Source organism: Pseudophryne corroboree, chromosome 3 (genome assembly GCF_028390025.1).
Source record: "Pseudophryne corroboree isolate aPseCor3 chromosome 3, aPseCor3.hap2, whole genome shotgun sequence".
Taxonomy (NCBI): domain Eukaryota; kingdom Metazoa; phylum Chordata; class Amphibia; order Anura; family Myobatrachidae; genus Pseudophryne; species Pseudophryne corroboree.
The window spans coordinates 748,356,624-748,372,433 of record NC_086446.1 but is presented as its reverse complement, the minus strand read 5'-3'; the positions used below and the strand labels follow the sequence as shown (position 1 = coordinate 748,372,433).

General features: G+C 47.5%; 1 protein-coding gene across 2 annotated transcripts in view; it reads left to right on the top strand.

Moving 5' to 3' along the window:
- Positions 1 to 15,810, top strand: part of ZMAT4 (zinc finger matrin-type 4) — a 759,632-nt gene that overhangs the window by 438,951 nt on the left and 304,871 nt on the right. For both annotated transcript variants that reach the window (XM_063962320.1, XM_063962321.1), the window contains exon 5: positions 3,121 to 3,357. In XM_063962320.1, the coding sequence (XP_063818390.1) occupies positions 3,121 to 3,357 (237 nt within the window). The remainder of the gene's footprint in view (positions 1 to 3,120; positions 3,358 to 15,810) is intronic.

Sequence of the window (15,810 nt, the reverse complement as noted above, 5' to 3'; positions counted from 1 at the left end):
CGTTCCCCAGACCTGAATCCAATTGAGCACATCTGGGACATCATGTCTCGCTCCATCCACCACAGACTGTCCAGGAGTTGGCGGATGCTTTAGTCCAGGTCTGGGAGGAGATCCCTCAGGAGACCATCCACCACCTCATCAGGAGCATGCCCAGGCATTGTAGGGAGGTCATACAGGCACGTGGAGGCCACACACACTACTGAGCCTCATTTTGACTTGTTTTAAGGACATTACATCAAAGTTGGATCAGCCTGTAGTGTGTTTTTCCACTTTAATTTTGAGTGTGACTCCAAATCCAGACCTCCATGGGTTAATACATTTGATCTCCATTGATAATTTTTGTGTGATTTTGTTGGCAGCACATTTAACTATGTAAAGAACAAAGTATTTAATAAGAATATTTCATTCATTCAGATCTAGGATGTGTTATTTTAGTGCTCCCTTTATTTTTTTTGAGCAGTGTATTTACTAGGAAATATTTTCCACTAGTGCTACCAAGTGGCCTGTTCTTCAGAGTCGAAGGGGTTAGCTTCAAATCTCACAATCTTATCAACCATTTTCCATCTGTAATGTGAACCTTTGGCTAGTATGCCATGCAGAGGTTTATACCATTGACAAGTATCTGCAGGTATGTCATCAGTTTGTGGTATAACTACCACCGATACAAACTGTGCCGTGGCGAGATAAACCAGGAATGCCCTGGGGCCCATTGCAGGGCCCTGCAACAGTGAAGCCATGAAAAGGGCTGTGGGAGGATGGAATGCATCTCTTTCTCCCTTCCCGCCATAAAGTGTCCCGACCATAACGGAGATCATCTATGGTAATTGTAGGCAATGCGTGGCTCTCCGGATTCTGTGGCACTAAACATCCCAGCATGCCCTGCACGCATGCCCCAACAGCAAAACTGTGGCAGTTCCACAGTGTAACACAAAGATTTTTTTAAAGCACCTGACGAGTAGCTCTCTGCCTACACAGCCTAGCTGCGAAGGCAGGCGGCTACCCGCCATGTTTAGGGTCGCAGCAGCTGCGTGTGGCGTCATTTAGCCGCCGCAGCCCATCCTGTAAACGGTCTGGACATGCCTGCGTGGTCCGGTCCGCAATCCCCAAACGCCGCCGCAACATCGCCGACACACCCAGCGACCGCCTCTGTGTGCGCACATGCAGTGCGGCTGCTGCGCGTGCGCACACTTCACTAGCCTTCAGCCTGCATTCGCTGCTGCTGCAACGACCTTGTCTGAATCAGGCCCTATATCTGCTTCTGTCATTGTGACTGCTGTGAATTATTCCTGATTTATTAATATCTCCAAGACTTAGGGGGATATTTACTAAGCAGTGATAAGAGCGGAGACGTGAGCCAGTGGAGAAGTTGACCATGGCAACCCATCAGCAGTGAAGTAACATTATAATTTGCATACTACAAAATGATACAGAGCTGCTGATTGGTTGATGGGGCAACTTCTCCACTGGCTCACTTCTCCGCTCTTATCACTGCTTAGTAAATGTCCCACTTAATCTGTTCCTGCTATAGTGACTTCTTGGAACTCATTTCCTGCATTTTTAAGTGGTCCGGCATCTCCAAGTGTACTTGCATTTCCCTGCCAGTGTTTCTGCCCTTAATAACTATCATCTAGAATATAATACCATACTCTGTGACTTCTTGTACAAATGCCCCTAGGGGGTTCTTGGATTCATGCGTCATGGTATGGGTAATAATCTTGTTGTGTTGCCCAGTAACAGGTCTATCCTTATTGTCACCTTCTGCCGTATCTTCCTCCTATTTTGCTCTTCCCTTACCCACTTCCATCCGTCCATAATGCTGTAACAAGACTGATCTTCCTCTCTCACTGCCCCACATCTGCAGATCTCTACACAGATGTATTTCAGTGGGTAATGGGCAATCAATTACAGTCACGTGATGTTGTGTGTTAGAAAAAAAATTACGGTTAAGGAAACCAGACTTAACAAACAGAAGAGCAAAAGGTACAGAATGGGTGAGATGATGCTGCAGTAAGTTGTTATATCAGATGTATCAGAGGGGATGTATCGTACCTTCTAAGAAGGACAAGTGAGAAGAGGCTCATATAAACCAATCAGCTTCTTGCATTTATCAAGTACATTCTATAAAATGATAGCTAGAAGCTGATTGGTACTATGGGGAATGTCTCCACCTGCCATCTTCAGAAGGTTTGAAACCTCTTCTTGCAGAGTTCATGACAGAGTTAATGTTGCAGCAGGAGGTGAGTTGTGTGGTCAGTATTCAGCCTGACCACAGTACTCCAGTCCAAAGGAGTTTTTGCTACAAAGACAGAGGCATTTTCCACTCACCCTCAGTCCAGCAACTACATGCATTCACTGGGCTCCTCGATTATAGATCTACAATGTCATGGTCAACAGTCAATAGGTCAATGCCATATGATCGACGTGCATTGGGTCACCATTGACAAAAGGTTGATACGGACACAAGTTTGACATATGAAAGGTCAACTCTGGAAAAGGTAAACAGGCATAAAAGGTCGACAGGTTCAAATGGTCAACGGTCGACGCACATATGGCAGACACATGGTGGTCCCAGATGGAAGAACTATCCACACTAACCCCAAAAATGCAATTTAAAAATAAAATAAAAATGTGTCGACCGTTTGACCCTGTCAAGTTTTTGTCCATGTCAACCTTTTGGCAATGTCTACTTTGTGTATGTTGACCATATTGGGTCGACCTAATGACTGTAGACCTAGACCCAGATTTATCAAGCCTTGGAGAATGATAAATTGCACGGTGATAAAGCACCAACCAGTCAGCTCCCAACTGTCATTTTTCAAACACAGCCTGTAATGTGGCAGTTAGGAGCTGGTTGGCTGCTACTTTACCACCGTGCTATTTATCACTCTCCCAGGCTTGATAAATCTGGGCCCTAACACCTGTAGATCTAGTATACCACCCCCGCATTCGGTGCCTTCTCATTTGACCAGCAGCAATCTGTTATCATTTATAGTGATGCATAATTAAAACGGAAACATTGTATGAGTGTTAATGGAAATAATCAGATTACCTTTCACAGGAGCCACGCATTGGAATGATAGAGCATACACTAAATCTCGCTGCTATGCCTTCTTCTTGTAGAACCTGCACAGGAGACGCCAGATCCCACAGAGGACACACTTCAAGATGAAGACGACACTTTGTGGAGCATCCACATTGGAAGCGAGTCCCGGAAATTCTGCGACCTCTGCCGAGCCTGGTTTAACAACCCAATGATGGCTCAGCAACACTACGAAGGCAAGAAGCACAAGAAGAACGCAGCGCGGGCGAAGCTCCTACAGAGGTTGGGAGAGACCTTGGACTCCGAGGCACTAGAAGGTTGGTCGTTACAAAGACGTGCAATACAAAGTTTATAAGAGTTGTGGTAGACCACAAAATGCCGCTCAACACAAATAGTTGTGACTTTTAATGCAATAATGCGCCAGATTACATTTCAAGACATTCCCGTGATTTGTATCAATCGTAATTATTTGATCACTATTGAGCCATTACTTCTTCTCGGGTTCTTGACTTGGAGCCAGTGATACAATGTTTTAGGGACATGTTTGGTGCCCGGCTAGCACGGGAATCAGCAGTGTGTGCAATATGCATTTATATATAATTGATGTACATCTGCCACCCACTGATTCATAGGTTTTGTAAGATGTACTGTGTAATGGGTGCTGCGGATCCCTTGTGGCGCCATATAAATAAAGGATAATAATAAGAGTTGAGCAGATATCACAGTGTTTAGAACGGAAAGCAGCGTGGTGTGTTCAGTGGCAAATGCAGGGTTTCTAGAGGGGGGTTTCCAAATGCAGTCCACAATCTCCAACTCTGCGGAACATTGGAGCAAGTGTGGGAGTAGCAGAAGAACCTAGTAATAACTCTGGACATTAATGTAAACATTGGTCCATTTATACACTGGATACTGGATAGCATACAGTATTAATATTTAACACTATGGAAGGTTAAACATTCCATAATACATATACAAACATAATAGAACCAGTAGGAGACAGAACTGTATTTTCTAAGAACACATTCTCCCACCTCATGGTAAGGCTCCTGTCTCTTCTTCATGGTAGCTACTCTCTAGTCCAGAGCACTGATTGGGGACACCTCAGGATCCACACACACAGAAAACTTGGTAGAAGAAGCTGCTACCACTGGCCATGTGCAGCAGCTCTGCTCTGTCCTTTAAATTGCATGATGTGGTGGTGGCATCTCTAGTAATCATATTATATACTATTGCTATTATTGTCATAATTTGAGCCACTTGCCAAGAGGAGGGGGGTTTCCGTGCAACCGGAAACCTCCCCCTGCATTTGCCTATGTGTGTTGGGGGTCCCCTGACTTGGCGCTAGCACGGAGTAAATACAGCGCACTTCTACCTCTGACTCCTTGTTTGTTGAAATATCAAAGAGGCAAGAGCAGCTCCTGTCCCCCAGCATATGTGTTCCGGTAACTTTATGGGAGTTGTTTATTGTAGGCTAAGTGCATGTTCTGGTTTAGAAGTAACGCTCCATACCAACGTTACCACAGACGGTGTCAGACTGTATACATCAATCGCTACATTGTTAGTAAACAAAAAGTATATTTAACATTACCTCTACTAAATACAGAGTGTGAGCTTTTATTATATACAGCAACAAAATATTCTCCATTACTGTACAAAGCAGGCAGCGCAAACAGGGAGTCTATAGCAAATGCAGAGCCTTGTCGGGAAGACTGAAACTTTGGGCCTAATTCAGACCTGATCGCAGCAGCAAAATTGTTCTGTAATGGGCAAAACCATGTGTACTGCAGGTGGAGCAGATATAACATGTCAAGAGAGTTTTAGATTTGGGTGGGGTGTGTTCAAACTGAAATCTAAATTGCAGTGTAAAAATAAAGCAGCCAGTATTTACCCTGCACAGAAACAATATAACCCACCCAAATCTAACTCTCTCTGCACATGTTACATCCGCCACACCTGCAGTGCACATGGGTGGTCATTCCGAGTTGTTCGCTCGCTAGCTGCTTTTAGCATCATTGCACACACTAGGCCGCCGCCCTCTGGGAGTGTATCTTATCTTAGCAGAAGTGCGAACGAAAGATTAGCAGAACTGCTACTAAATAATTCCTTGCAGTTTCTGAGTAGCTCCGGACCTACTCCTAGACTGTGATCAGCTCAGTCCGTTTAGTTCCTGGTTTGACGTCACAAACACGCCCTGCGTTTGGCCAGCCACTCCCTCGTTTCTCCAGCTACTCCTGCGTTTTTACCTGGCACGCCTACGTTTTTTAGCACACTCCCTGAAAACGGCCAGTTTCCGCCCAGAAACACTCACTTCCTGTCGATCACACTACGATCACTCGAGCGATGAAAAAACGTTGCTCGAGCTTGTGCAAATCTCCAAAGTTTTGTGTTAAATTAGTTAACGCATGCGCGCTGCATACCATGCGCATGAGCATTTTCCACCTAATCGCTCCGTTGCGAAAAATGGCAACGAGCGAACAACTCGGAATGACCACCATGGTTTTGCCCATTAGAGAACAATTTTGCTGCTGCGATCAGGTCTGAATTAGGCCCTAAGAATATGTGTGCAGTACATTACATTAGACTAATATTCACAAGAATGCTGCCCATTAGTTCAGTAAAGCCAGGTGTATCACACAGGCACAGGTGCGCAGGCAATGTGTACCCTGTTTTAGATGCCCATTTATCATTAATCAAATTCAATGCAATCTGGGCGCAATATTAGTGCCCAGGATAACATTGCAATATGCGATTGTGCCGGGCCAATGTATCAATGAGTTCCCGCAGGGACACAGGCTTCAAAAGGACCCCGTTCCTGCAATGTGCTCAGTGTGGAAGCGGGCTACTACACATTTGAAGTTCCGCTGAACGCACATGCAGAGAGGCCATTTCCGGGGAGGGATCTGGGGGATCCCTCTGCCGGGATGAGTTTGCGATGTGTAGCCCACGCACTGATGACGGTAGCTGTGGGGGTCTGTGGAGGTCGATCTGCGGAATGCTTCGGGATGCGGCTGCAGACGGAAATGGAGGGATCACAGCAGGTATTGGATATTACATTCAGGTGATATTAAATATTTGCAGCTAACCCACAAAAACTGTTGTGTTTTCAAGGAAATAGCCGCAAATATTGTTTGATAACTGCGCCCCCTAGTGTCTGCCCCACCCCCTGAACATGTGGCGTGATGTCACAGTGAGGGGGCATGGCAATCTGAAGCAAGGAGATGCTGAGCACCTGCCAATGATGGAACATGTAGCAGCTTTCTAGGCATCTTGCAAATTACAGGTGCCACACTTACGGTAGCACCGAACTCTGAGATTTGCGTTATAGTGCTGTACAGATATCTGCGAGATCAGAACATCATAGGGGAGGGTTGATGTGCTGTTTATGTGGCATTTCTAGGTGGTTGCAGCACACAGCGGGGACTGGCAGCAAATAAAATTAACCCCTATAGCTGAGGTCAGTTTTTTTCATTTTGATTTTTTTTATTTCTAAAGGGCCTTACACATATAAAGATCCGCCGCCGAGCTGCCCGACGGTGGATACGGGCGACGGGCGACGGCGCGGGGGGGCAGTGACGGGGTGAGTGAAGTTTCTTCACTCCCCCCGTCACCCGGCTCCATTGAAGTGCAGGCAAATATGGACGATATCGTGCATGCACAGCCGACGGGGCACCAGCGATGAAAGAGTGCGGGGCCGTGTATCATTCATCGCTGGTGACTCCACACTCAAAGATATGAACGTTAGCTTGTTCAATAATGAACGAGATTGTTCATATCTTTGAGGAATATCGGCCAGTGTGTAGGGCCTATAACAAATCTAATTGGAAACATTGCTGAATGCATTTATAAAAACTGCTACATTTTCCGCAGCTGATAACTATGAGGGTAATTGCAGAGAGAGTTAGATTTGGGTGGGTTATTTTGTTTCTGTGCAGGGTAAATACTGGCTGCTTTATTTTTACACTGCAATTTAGATTTCAGTTTGAACACACCCCACCCAAATCTAACTCTCTCTGCACATGTTCTATCTGCCCCTCCCCTGCAGTGCACATGGGTGGTCATTCCGAGTTGTTCCCTCTGTAATTTTCTTCGCATCGCAGCGATTTTCCGCTAACTGCGCATGCGCAATGTTCGCACTGCGACTGCGCCAAGTAAATTTGCTATGCAGTTAGGTATTTTACTCATGGCATTACGAGGTTTTTTCATCGTTCTGGTGATCGTAGTGTGATTGACAGGAAGTGGGTGTTTCTGGGCGGATACAGGCCGTTTTATGGGAGTGTTTGAAAAAACGCTACCGTTTCTGGGAAAAACGCGGGAGTGGCTGGAGAAACGGAGGAGTGTCTGTGCGAACGCTGGGTGTGTTTGTGACGTCAAACCAGGAACGAAACTGACTGAACTGATCGCACTGGCAGAGTAAGTCTCGAGCTACTCAGAAACTGCACAGAGAAGTCTTTTCGCAATATTGTGAATCTTTCGTTCGTAATTTTACTATGCTAAGATTCACTCCCAGTAGGCGGCGGCTTAGCGTGTGCAATGCTGCTAAAAGCAGCTTGCGAGCGAACAACTCGGAATGAGGGCCATGGTTTTCCCAAGTGCTAACAAATTTGCTGCTGCGATCCACTCTGAATTACCCCCTATTTCAGCAAGTGCTAGACTGGGTTCGGGTGTGGTGCATGCCATTATGCAGTGTAGTGCCGTGTGGCATATTGATAATGGAGCCTTCTCCAATCCATAAAATGTGTTTGCAAGGATTGTGGAAACTCTGGGTGTTAGGTGCAATGTGAAAGAATTCCTTTAGGTCGGTGCAGCACATGAGATGTGAGGAAGTATCTGCAGTCTATACAAAGTAATTGCAGAAGTCTTTGTATAAATTTGCAGACCCTCCAACATGACCCGCCCCACTAGGTACAAAATGCTCTGTTTCTGGACTTCCCTCTTAATTTATGATTTCCATCACCTGTGTTGAACTAGTTAAATGATAAAAAAGCTGTTTCTTCACAGGTGATGGCAATAATAAATTAAGAGGGAAGTCCAGAAACAGAGCATTTTGTACCTAGTGGGGCGGGTCATGTTGGAGGGTATGAATTTGTAGTAGAGTTAAATGACATTTCCTGTTTGCAATTAGTGATAGTTGCCGAGTGCACTTGGTCTTGGCTAATTATGGATAGACGCAGAACATTAAATGTATCTCCATCTAACAGAACACGAGATTTGAATACGAGATATAAATAAGATTCTGAGATTTAAATAAGTAGTACTTAATATTTGATATAGCTGGCTGCCACAAATGATATATCTGGAATAGTAAAACCAGAGCATTAGTCATATGAAAATATATATATTAAATTGAAATGACAATATCATCTGCTGTGCGTACAATATCCTCAGATTACAAGATAGTTACATGGTGACGAATGATACTGAATTAAGTTCCTCCGTCAGACATTTCCACTCAATCATTTCTGTTCCATATTATCTGATGCATGTTTTTCTGTAGCTTTCAGTCACCCGCTGATGTGGCACTTTACTCATTGTAAATGGTGACATAGAACTAGATATTAACTCTTACCACGTCGAGGGACAAAATATATACTGTATAAATACGTAATATAACTTTATGTCTAATTAAGTTTGTTAATATTTTGTTACATTTAATTTTCAACATATTTGATTCTTTAAAACCTTTGTACAATAATACCATAATGTGTTACTCTAACAGCACAATTAGCGCTACTTTCTATAACGTATATTATATAGCATTAGGGTGTGAATGACATCTTAGTTCTAAATTAACTTTTTTCAATTTTCTTAACAGAATTACGGTAACGGGTAAAGTGTACACAGATTTACACTGTATTGCTATGGAGATGTATTAAACCTCGGAGAGAGATAAAGTAAAGATAAATATATTGCCAACCAATCAGCTTCTATCATTTCACAGGCTGTGGCAGGGGCTGATTGGTTGATACTTTATCTCTCTCCAGTTGACCTCTCCATGCTTTTATACATCTCCCCCTATGACACTCATATATGAGAATATTATATCAAAATGTAGAGTGCTTTATTGTGATTGCTATCCAGGAGGGACACAATGCTCTGTTCCTGGACTTCCCTCTTACTTTGATTGCCATCACCTGTGCTGTAACACTTTTCTTATCCACTAACCTGTTCAGCCCAGGTGTTGGCAATCATAAATTAAGAGGAATGTCCAGGAACAGAGCATTGAGTCCCTCCTGGAGAGGGTCATGTTGGGAGGTGTGTGTGCAGGGGCGCTGGAATGTTTTGAGGTTGGGGGGGGCTAGTAAAAATGAAATTTTGGCACTCTCACCCCCCCCAGTGAGAGTGAGCGGCGCTTACCTCCGGGTGACTCCTGCTGTAAAATCAATGTGCTGCAGCTGCCTGCTATGCCCCATTGTCCTCCTAGCTGGCTCTTCACTGATGCATTACTAGGAGGAGGCGGGGATATCCCAGCAGGCTCAGCTTGGCCACGCCTCCCTCCCAGTAATGCATCAGTGAAGAGTCGGCTAGAAGGAAATGGGGCATAGCAGGAAGCGGCAGCACATTGATTTTACAGGAGGAGTCGCCTGCTGGAATCCGGGGGTAATCGCTCCCCCTAACCCGTACCTGCGCCTCCAGCTCATTTGGGGGGGGGGGGGCGGCATGCTCCCCCCTTTTTCCGACGTGTGTGTGTGTGTGTGTGTGTGTGTGTGTGTGTGTATATACAGTTCTGTGCAGAAGTTTTAGGCAGGTGTGGACCAAGTTTTAAGCCTCCTACACAGCTCTTTCTGTTCTAGTTAATGACTGTGTTTCAACCTACAGTACAGTACATATGAGAATGATGATCATTATCACCTGTTTGGTATGGTTGGTTAATCATGCACCTGACTATTAGACTATAATCCCACAAAATCCCTGACTGTGTGCAAGTGTTCCTAGAAGAATTGATGCAGTTTTGAAGGCAGTGGATGGTCACACCAAATACTGCTTTGATTTAGATTTCTCTTCTGTTCATTCACTTTGCATTTTGCTAATTGATAAAAAATAAACTACAGGTATTAACATTTTTATTTCTGAAAGCATTCTTACTTTGTAGCATTTTTCCACACCTGCCTAAAATTGTGTATATTGTGTATATATATAAAACTCAGAACATCTGTGTTGCCCTGTATGGAAATAACTGAACCGGGTGCCCGCATGCCAATAGCAGTATACCCCTCAGAGATGCAGCACTCCTGGCACAGTAAACACTGCAACAACATCAAAGTTGTCAATGTTTCAGTGACACTTTATTAATGGCACTTTCATCAGGACACAGTATGTGAAAAGTGTCCCCCACCACATGGACGCCAACTGCCGGTAACGTGACCTTCCACCTATTACTGTGATATCATGTTGTGCATCACATTGACCCACATGTATAGTATGTACCCGTTACCATACCAATGCTATAAACAATAGCACAACAGCATATACATATGATATAATATATACAGTATATGCGGCCACCAGGTACTACACATCTAATTACTTAGAACAACATATTAATGAACATAGGGGGTCATTCCAACCTGATCGCATGCTGCCGTTTTTCAATCAGGTCAGAACTGCGCATGCGTATGCAACGCACTGCGCAGGCGCATCGTACAAGTGCAAAGCTGGTCATTGCACAGCGATGGATTCTACGACGAATCCGTTCACACGGGCGATCGCAAGGAGATTGACAGGAAGAAGGCGTTTGTGGGTGGCAACTGACCGTTTTCTGGGAGTGTTTGGAAAAATGCAGGCGTGTCCAAGCGTTTGCAGGGCGGGTGTCTGACGTCAGTTCCGGGACTGGACAGGCTGAAGTGATCGCAGCGGCTGAGTACGTCCTGGGCAACTGAGAAACTGCACAAATTGTATTTGCATCTCTCGGCTGCACATGCGATCGCACCCTTGCACAGTAAATATACACTCCCCAGTGGGCGGCGACTATGCGTTCGCACGGCTGCAAAAAGTAGCTAGCGAGCGATCAACTCGGAATGACTCCATAGTCATACCATATATAGGCACCATGCACATTAAAATATAACAGCAGGATACTGTATGTACCAAATAGGATAGCAATATGGGGACAATATACCCACTACATGAGATATAACCAACTCATTGCTCATGACACTAATACGCTTTACATATATTATTTGCCATTGCTTTCGTCCTATAGAAAAAGCACTAGATAACATACGGTATGGGGTTTCAGTATTCTAAGATTGCCAAAAGGTGAAAAACATGAGGAAACTCACACATAGATTACATAAACCACTTCAGCCCTAGGCGATCGCTCATTCCCATGGGAACAAAGGTATTGAGTCTGATTATCCACTTTGTGTCACGTTGGTGTAATTTTAAAGATCGGTTACCTCCTCTAATAGAGAATGGAATATGAGCTATCATTCTATACTCATTCTATACTGTTATCCTGTGGTGGTGGTGAAGGCATTACACATCAGTGTCTACCACTACACATCAGCCTCCAATGCTACACATCAGCCTTTACCATTACACATCAGCCTCTACCATTGCACATCAGCTCTACCATTACACACCAGCCTCTTCTGCTACACATCAGCCTCTACTGCTACATGTCAGCCTCTTCTGTTACACATCAGCCGCTGCTGCTACACATCATGCTCTACCGCTACATGCCAGCCTCTGCCATTACACACCAGCCTCTACTGCAACACATCAGCCTCTAATGCTACACATCAGCCTCCAGCGCTACACATCAGCCTCTACCGACACAAATCAGCCTCTGCCATTACACATCAGCCTCTACTACTACACATCAGCCTCTACCATTATATTTCAGCCTCTGCCAGTACACATCAGGATCTGCTGTTACACGTCAGCCTCTACCGCTACACATCAGCCTCTACTGCTACACATCAACCTCTACCATTACACGTCAGCCTCTACCGCTACATGTCAGCACAGTACCGCTATACATCAGCCTCTACCGCTATACATCAGCCTCTATCTACACACATCAGCCTCTACCATTACATTTCAGCCTCTACTGCTACATGTTAGCCTCTACTATTACACATTAGCCTCTGCTGCTACACATCAGCCTCTAACATTACACTTCAGCCTCTGCCATTATACATCAGCCTCTACCGCTACACGTCAGCCTCTATCATTACACTTCAGGCTCTGCCATTACACATCAGCCTCTACTGCTACACATCAGCCTCTACTGCTACACATCAGCCTCTATTACTACACATCAGCCTCTGCCATTATACATCAGCCTCTACCGCTACACATCAGCCTCTACCGTTACATGTCAGCCTCTACTTACTGCTACATGTCAGCCTCTACTGCTACACATCGGCGTCTGCCATCACACACCAGCCTCTACCGCTATACATCAGCCTCTACCTACACACATCAACCTCTACTGCTACACATCAGCCTCTACCATTACACGTCAGCCTCTACTGCTACGCGTCAGCTCTACTATTACACATCAGTCTCTGCTGCTACACATTAGCCTATATTATTACACTTCAGCCTCTGCCATTACACATCAGCCTCTACCGTTACACGTCAGCCTCTACTGCTACATGTCAGCCTCTATTGTTACACATCAGCCTCTATTGCTACACATCAGCCTCTGCCATTATACATCAGCCTCTACCGCTACACATCAGCCTCTACCGTTACATGTCAGTCTCTACTTACTGCTACATGTCAGCCTCTACTGCTACACATCAGCGTCTGCCATTACACACCAGCCTCTACCGCTATACATCAGCCTCTACCGCTATACATCAGCCTCTACCTACACACATCAACCTCTACTGCTACACATCAGCCTCTACCATTACACGTCAGCCTCTACTGCTACGCATCAGCTCTACTATTACACATCAGTCTCTGCTGCTACACATTAGCCTATATTATTACACTTCAGACTCTGCCATTACACATCAGCTTCGGTCAATATACCGACGCCGGATTCCCGAAGGAGGACGCAATGCCGGCGTTTACATATCAACACCTCTCGGGATGCCGGCATCACATTACCGACAGCCGGCATCCCAATCGTCCTCACAACGGTACATGCTGGCGTCCTGCCACAGGGGTGGGTGAGAGGGGGTTAGGTTTAGGCAGGAGAAGGGGGGGTTAGGGAGCAGGGGTGGGAAGGTTAGGGTTAGGAACCGGGGAGGGAGGTTTAGGCACTAGCGGGGAGGATTAGGGTTAGGCACTAGCGGTGAGGATTAGGGTTAGGCACTAGCGGGGAGGATTAGGGTTAGGCACTAGCGGGGATGATTAGGGTTAGGCACTAGCGGGGAGGGTTAGGGTTAGGCACTAGCGGGGAGGGTTAGGGTTAGGCACAAAGCGGGGAGGGTTAGGCACTAGCGGGGAGGGTTAGGGTTAGGCACTAGCGGGGAGGGTTAGGGTTAGGCACTAGTGGGGAGGGAGGGTTATGCACTAGTGGGGAGGGTTAGGGTTAGGCACTAGTGGGGAGGGTTAGGGTTAGGCACTAGTGGGGAGGGAGGGTTATGCACTAGTGGGGAGGGTTAGGGTTAGGCACTAGTGGGGAGGGTTAGGGTTAGGCACAAAGCGGGGAGGGTTAGGCACTAGCGGGGAGGGTTAGGGTTAGGCACTAGCGGGGAGGGTTAGGGTTATGCACTAGCGGGGAGGGTTAGGGTTATGCACTAGCGGGGAGGGTTAGGGTTATGCACTAGCGGGGAGGGTTAGGGTTATGCACTAGCGGGGAGGGTTAGGGTTAGGCACTAGTGGGGAGGGTTAGGCACAAAGCGGGGAGGGTTAGGCACTAGCGGGGAGGGTTAGGGTTGGGCACTAGCGGGGAGGGTTAGGGTTAGGCACTAGCGGGGAGGGTTAGGGTTATGCACTAGCGGGGAGGGTTAGGCACTAGTGGGGAGGGTTAGGCAATAGCGGGGAGGGTTAGGGTTAGGCACTAGCGGGGAGGGTTAGGGTTAGGCACTAGCGGGGAGGGTTAGAGTTAGGCACTAGTGGGGAGGGTTAGGGTTATGCACTAGCGGGGAGGGTTAGGGTTAGGCACTAGCGGGGAGGGTTAGTGTTAGGCACTAGCGGGGAGGGTTAGGGTTAGGCACTAGTGGGGAGGGTTAGGGTTATGCACTAGCGGGGAGGGTTAGGGTTAGGCACTAGCGGGAAGGATTAGGGTTAGGCACTAGTGGGGAGGGTTAGGGTTATGCACTAGCGGGGAGGGTTAGGGTTAGGCACTAGTGGGGAGGGTTAGGGTTAGGCACTAGCGGGGAGGGTTAGGGTTATGCACTAGCGGGGAGGGTTAGGGTTAGGCACTAGTGGGGAGGGTTAGGGTTATGCACTAGCGGGGATGGTTAGGGTTAGGCACTAGCGGGGAGGGTTAGGGTTAGGCACTAGCGGGGAGGGTTAGGGTTATGCACTAGCGGGGAGGGTTAGGGTTAGGCACTAGTGGGGAGGGTTAGGGTTAGGCACTAGCGGGGAGGGTTAGGGTTATGCACTAGCGGGGAGGGTTAGGGTTAGGCACTAGCGGGGAGGGTTAGGGTTATGCACTAGCGGGGAGGGTTAGGTTTAGGCACTAGTGGGGAGGGTTAGGGTTAGGCACTAGCGGGGAGGGTTAGGCACTAGCGGGGAGGGTTAGGCACTGGCGGGGAGGGTTAGGGTTAGGCAATAGCGGGGAGGGTTAGGCACTAGCGGGGAGGATTAGGCACTAGCGGGGAGGGTTAGGGTTAGGCACTAGCAGGGAGGGTTAGGGTTAGGCACTAGCGGGGAGGGTTAGGCACTAGTGGGGAGGGTTAGGGTTAGGCAGTAGCGGAGAGGGTTAGGGTTAGGCACTAGCGGGAAGGGTTAGGCACTAGTGGGGAGGGATAGGCACTAGCGGGGAGGGTAAGGGTTAGGCACTGGTGGGGAGGGTTAGGGTTAGGCACTAGCGGGGAGGGTTTGGGTTAGGCACTAGCGGGGAAGGTTAGGGTTAGGCACTAGCGGGGAGGGTTAGGGTTAGGCACTAGCGGGGAGGGTTAGGGTTATGCACTAGCGGGGAGGGTTAGGGTTAGGCACTAGCGGGGAGGGTTAGGGTTATGCACTAGCGGGGAGGGTTAGGTTTAGGCACTAGTGGGGAGGGTTAAGGTTAGGCACTAGCGGGGAGGGCTAGGCACTAGCGGGGAGGGTTAGGGTTACGCACTAGCGGGGAGGGTTAGGCACTAGCAGAGAGGGTTAGGCACTAACGGGTAGGGTTAGGCAATAGCGGGGAGGGTTAGGGTTAGGCACAAAGCGGGGAGAGTTATGGTTAGGCAATAGCGGGGAGGGTTAGGGTTAGGCACAAAGCGGGGGAGGGTTAGGGTTAGGCAATAGCGGGGAGGGTTAGGGTTAGGCACAAAACGGGGGAGAGTTAGGGTTAGGCACTAGCTGGAGGGTTAGGGTTAGGCACAAAGCGGGGGAGAGTTAGGGTTAGGCATTAGCGGGGAAAGTTAGGGTTAGGCACAAAGCGGGGGGAGGGTTAGGGTTAGGCAATAGCGGGGAGGGTTAGGGTTAGGCACAAAGCGGGGGAGAGTTAGAGTTAGGCACTAGCGGGGAGGGTTAGGGTTAGGCACAAAGCGGGGGAGAGTTAGGGTTAGGCACTAGCGGGGAGGGTTGGGGTTAGGCACAAAGGGAGGGAGGGTTAGGGCTAGGCACTAGCGGGGAGGGTTAGGGTTAGGCACAAAGCGGGGGAGGGTTAGGGTTAGGCACTAGCGGGGAGGGTTAGGCACCAACAGGTAGGGTTA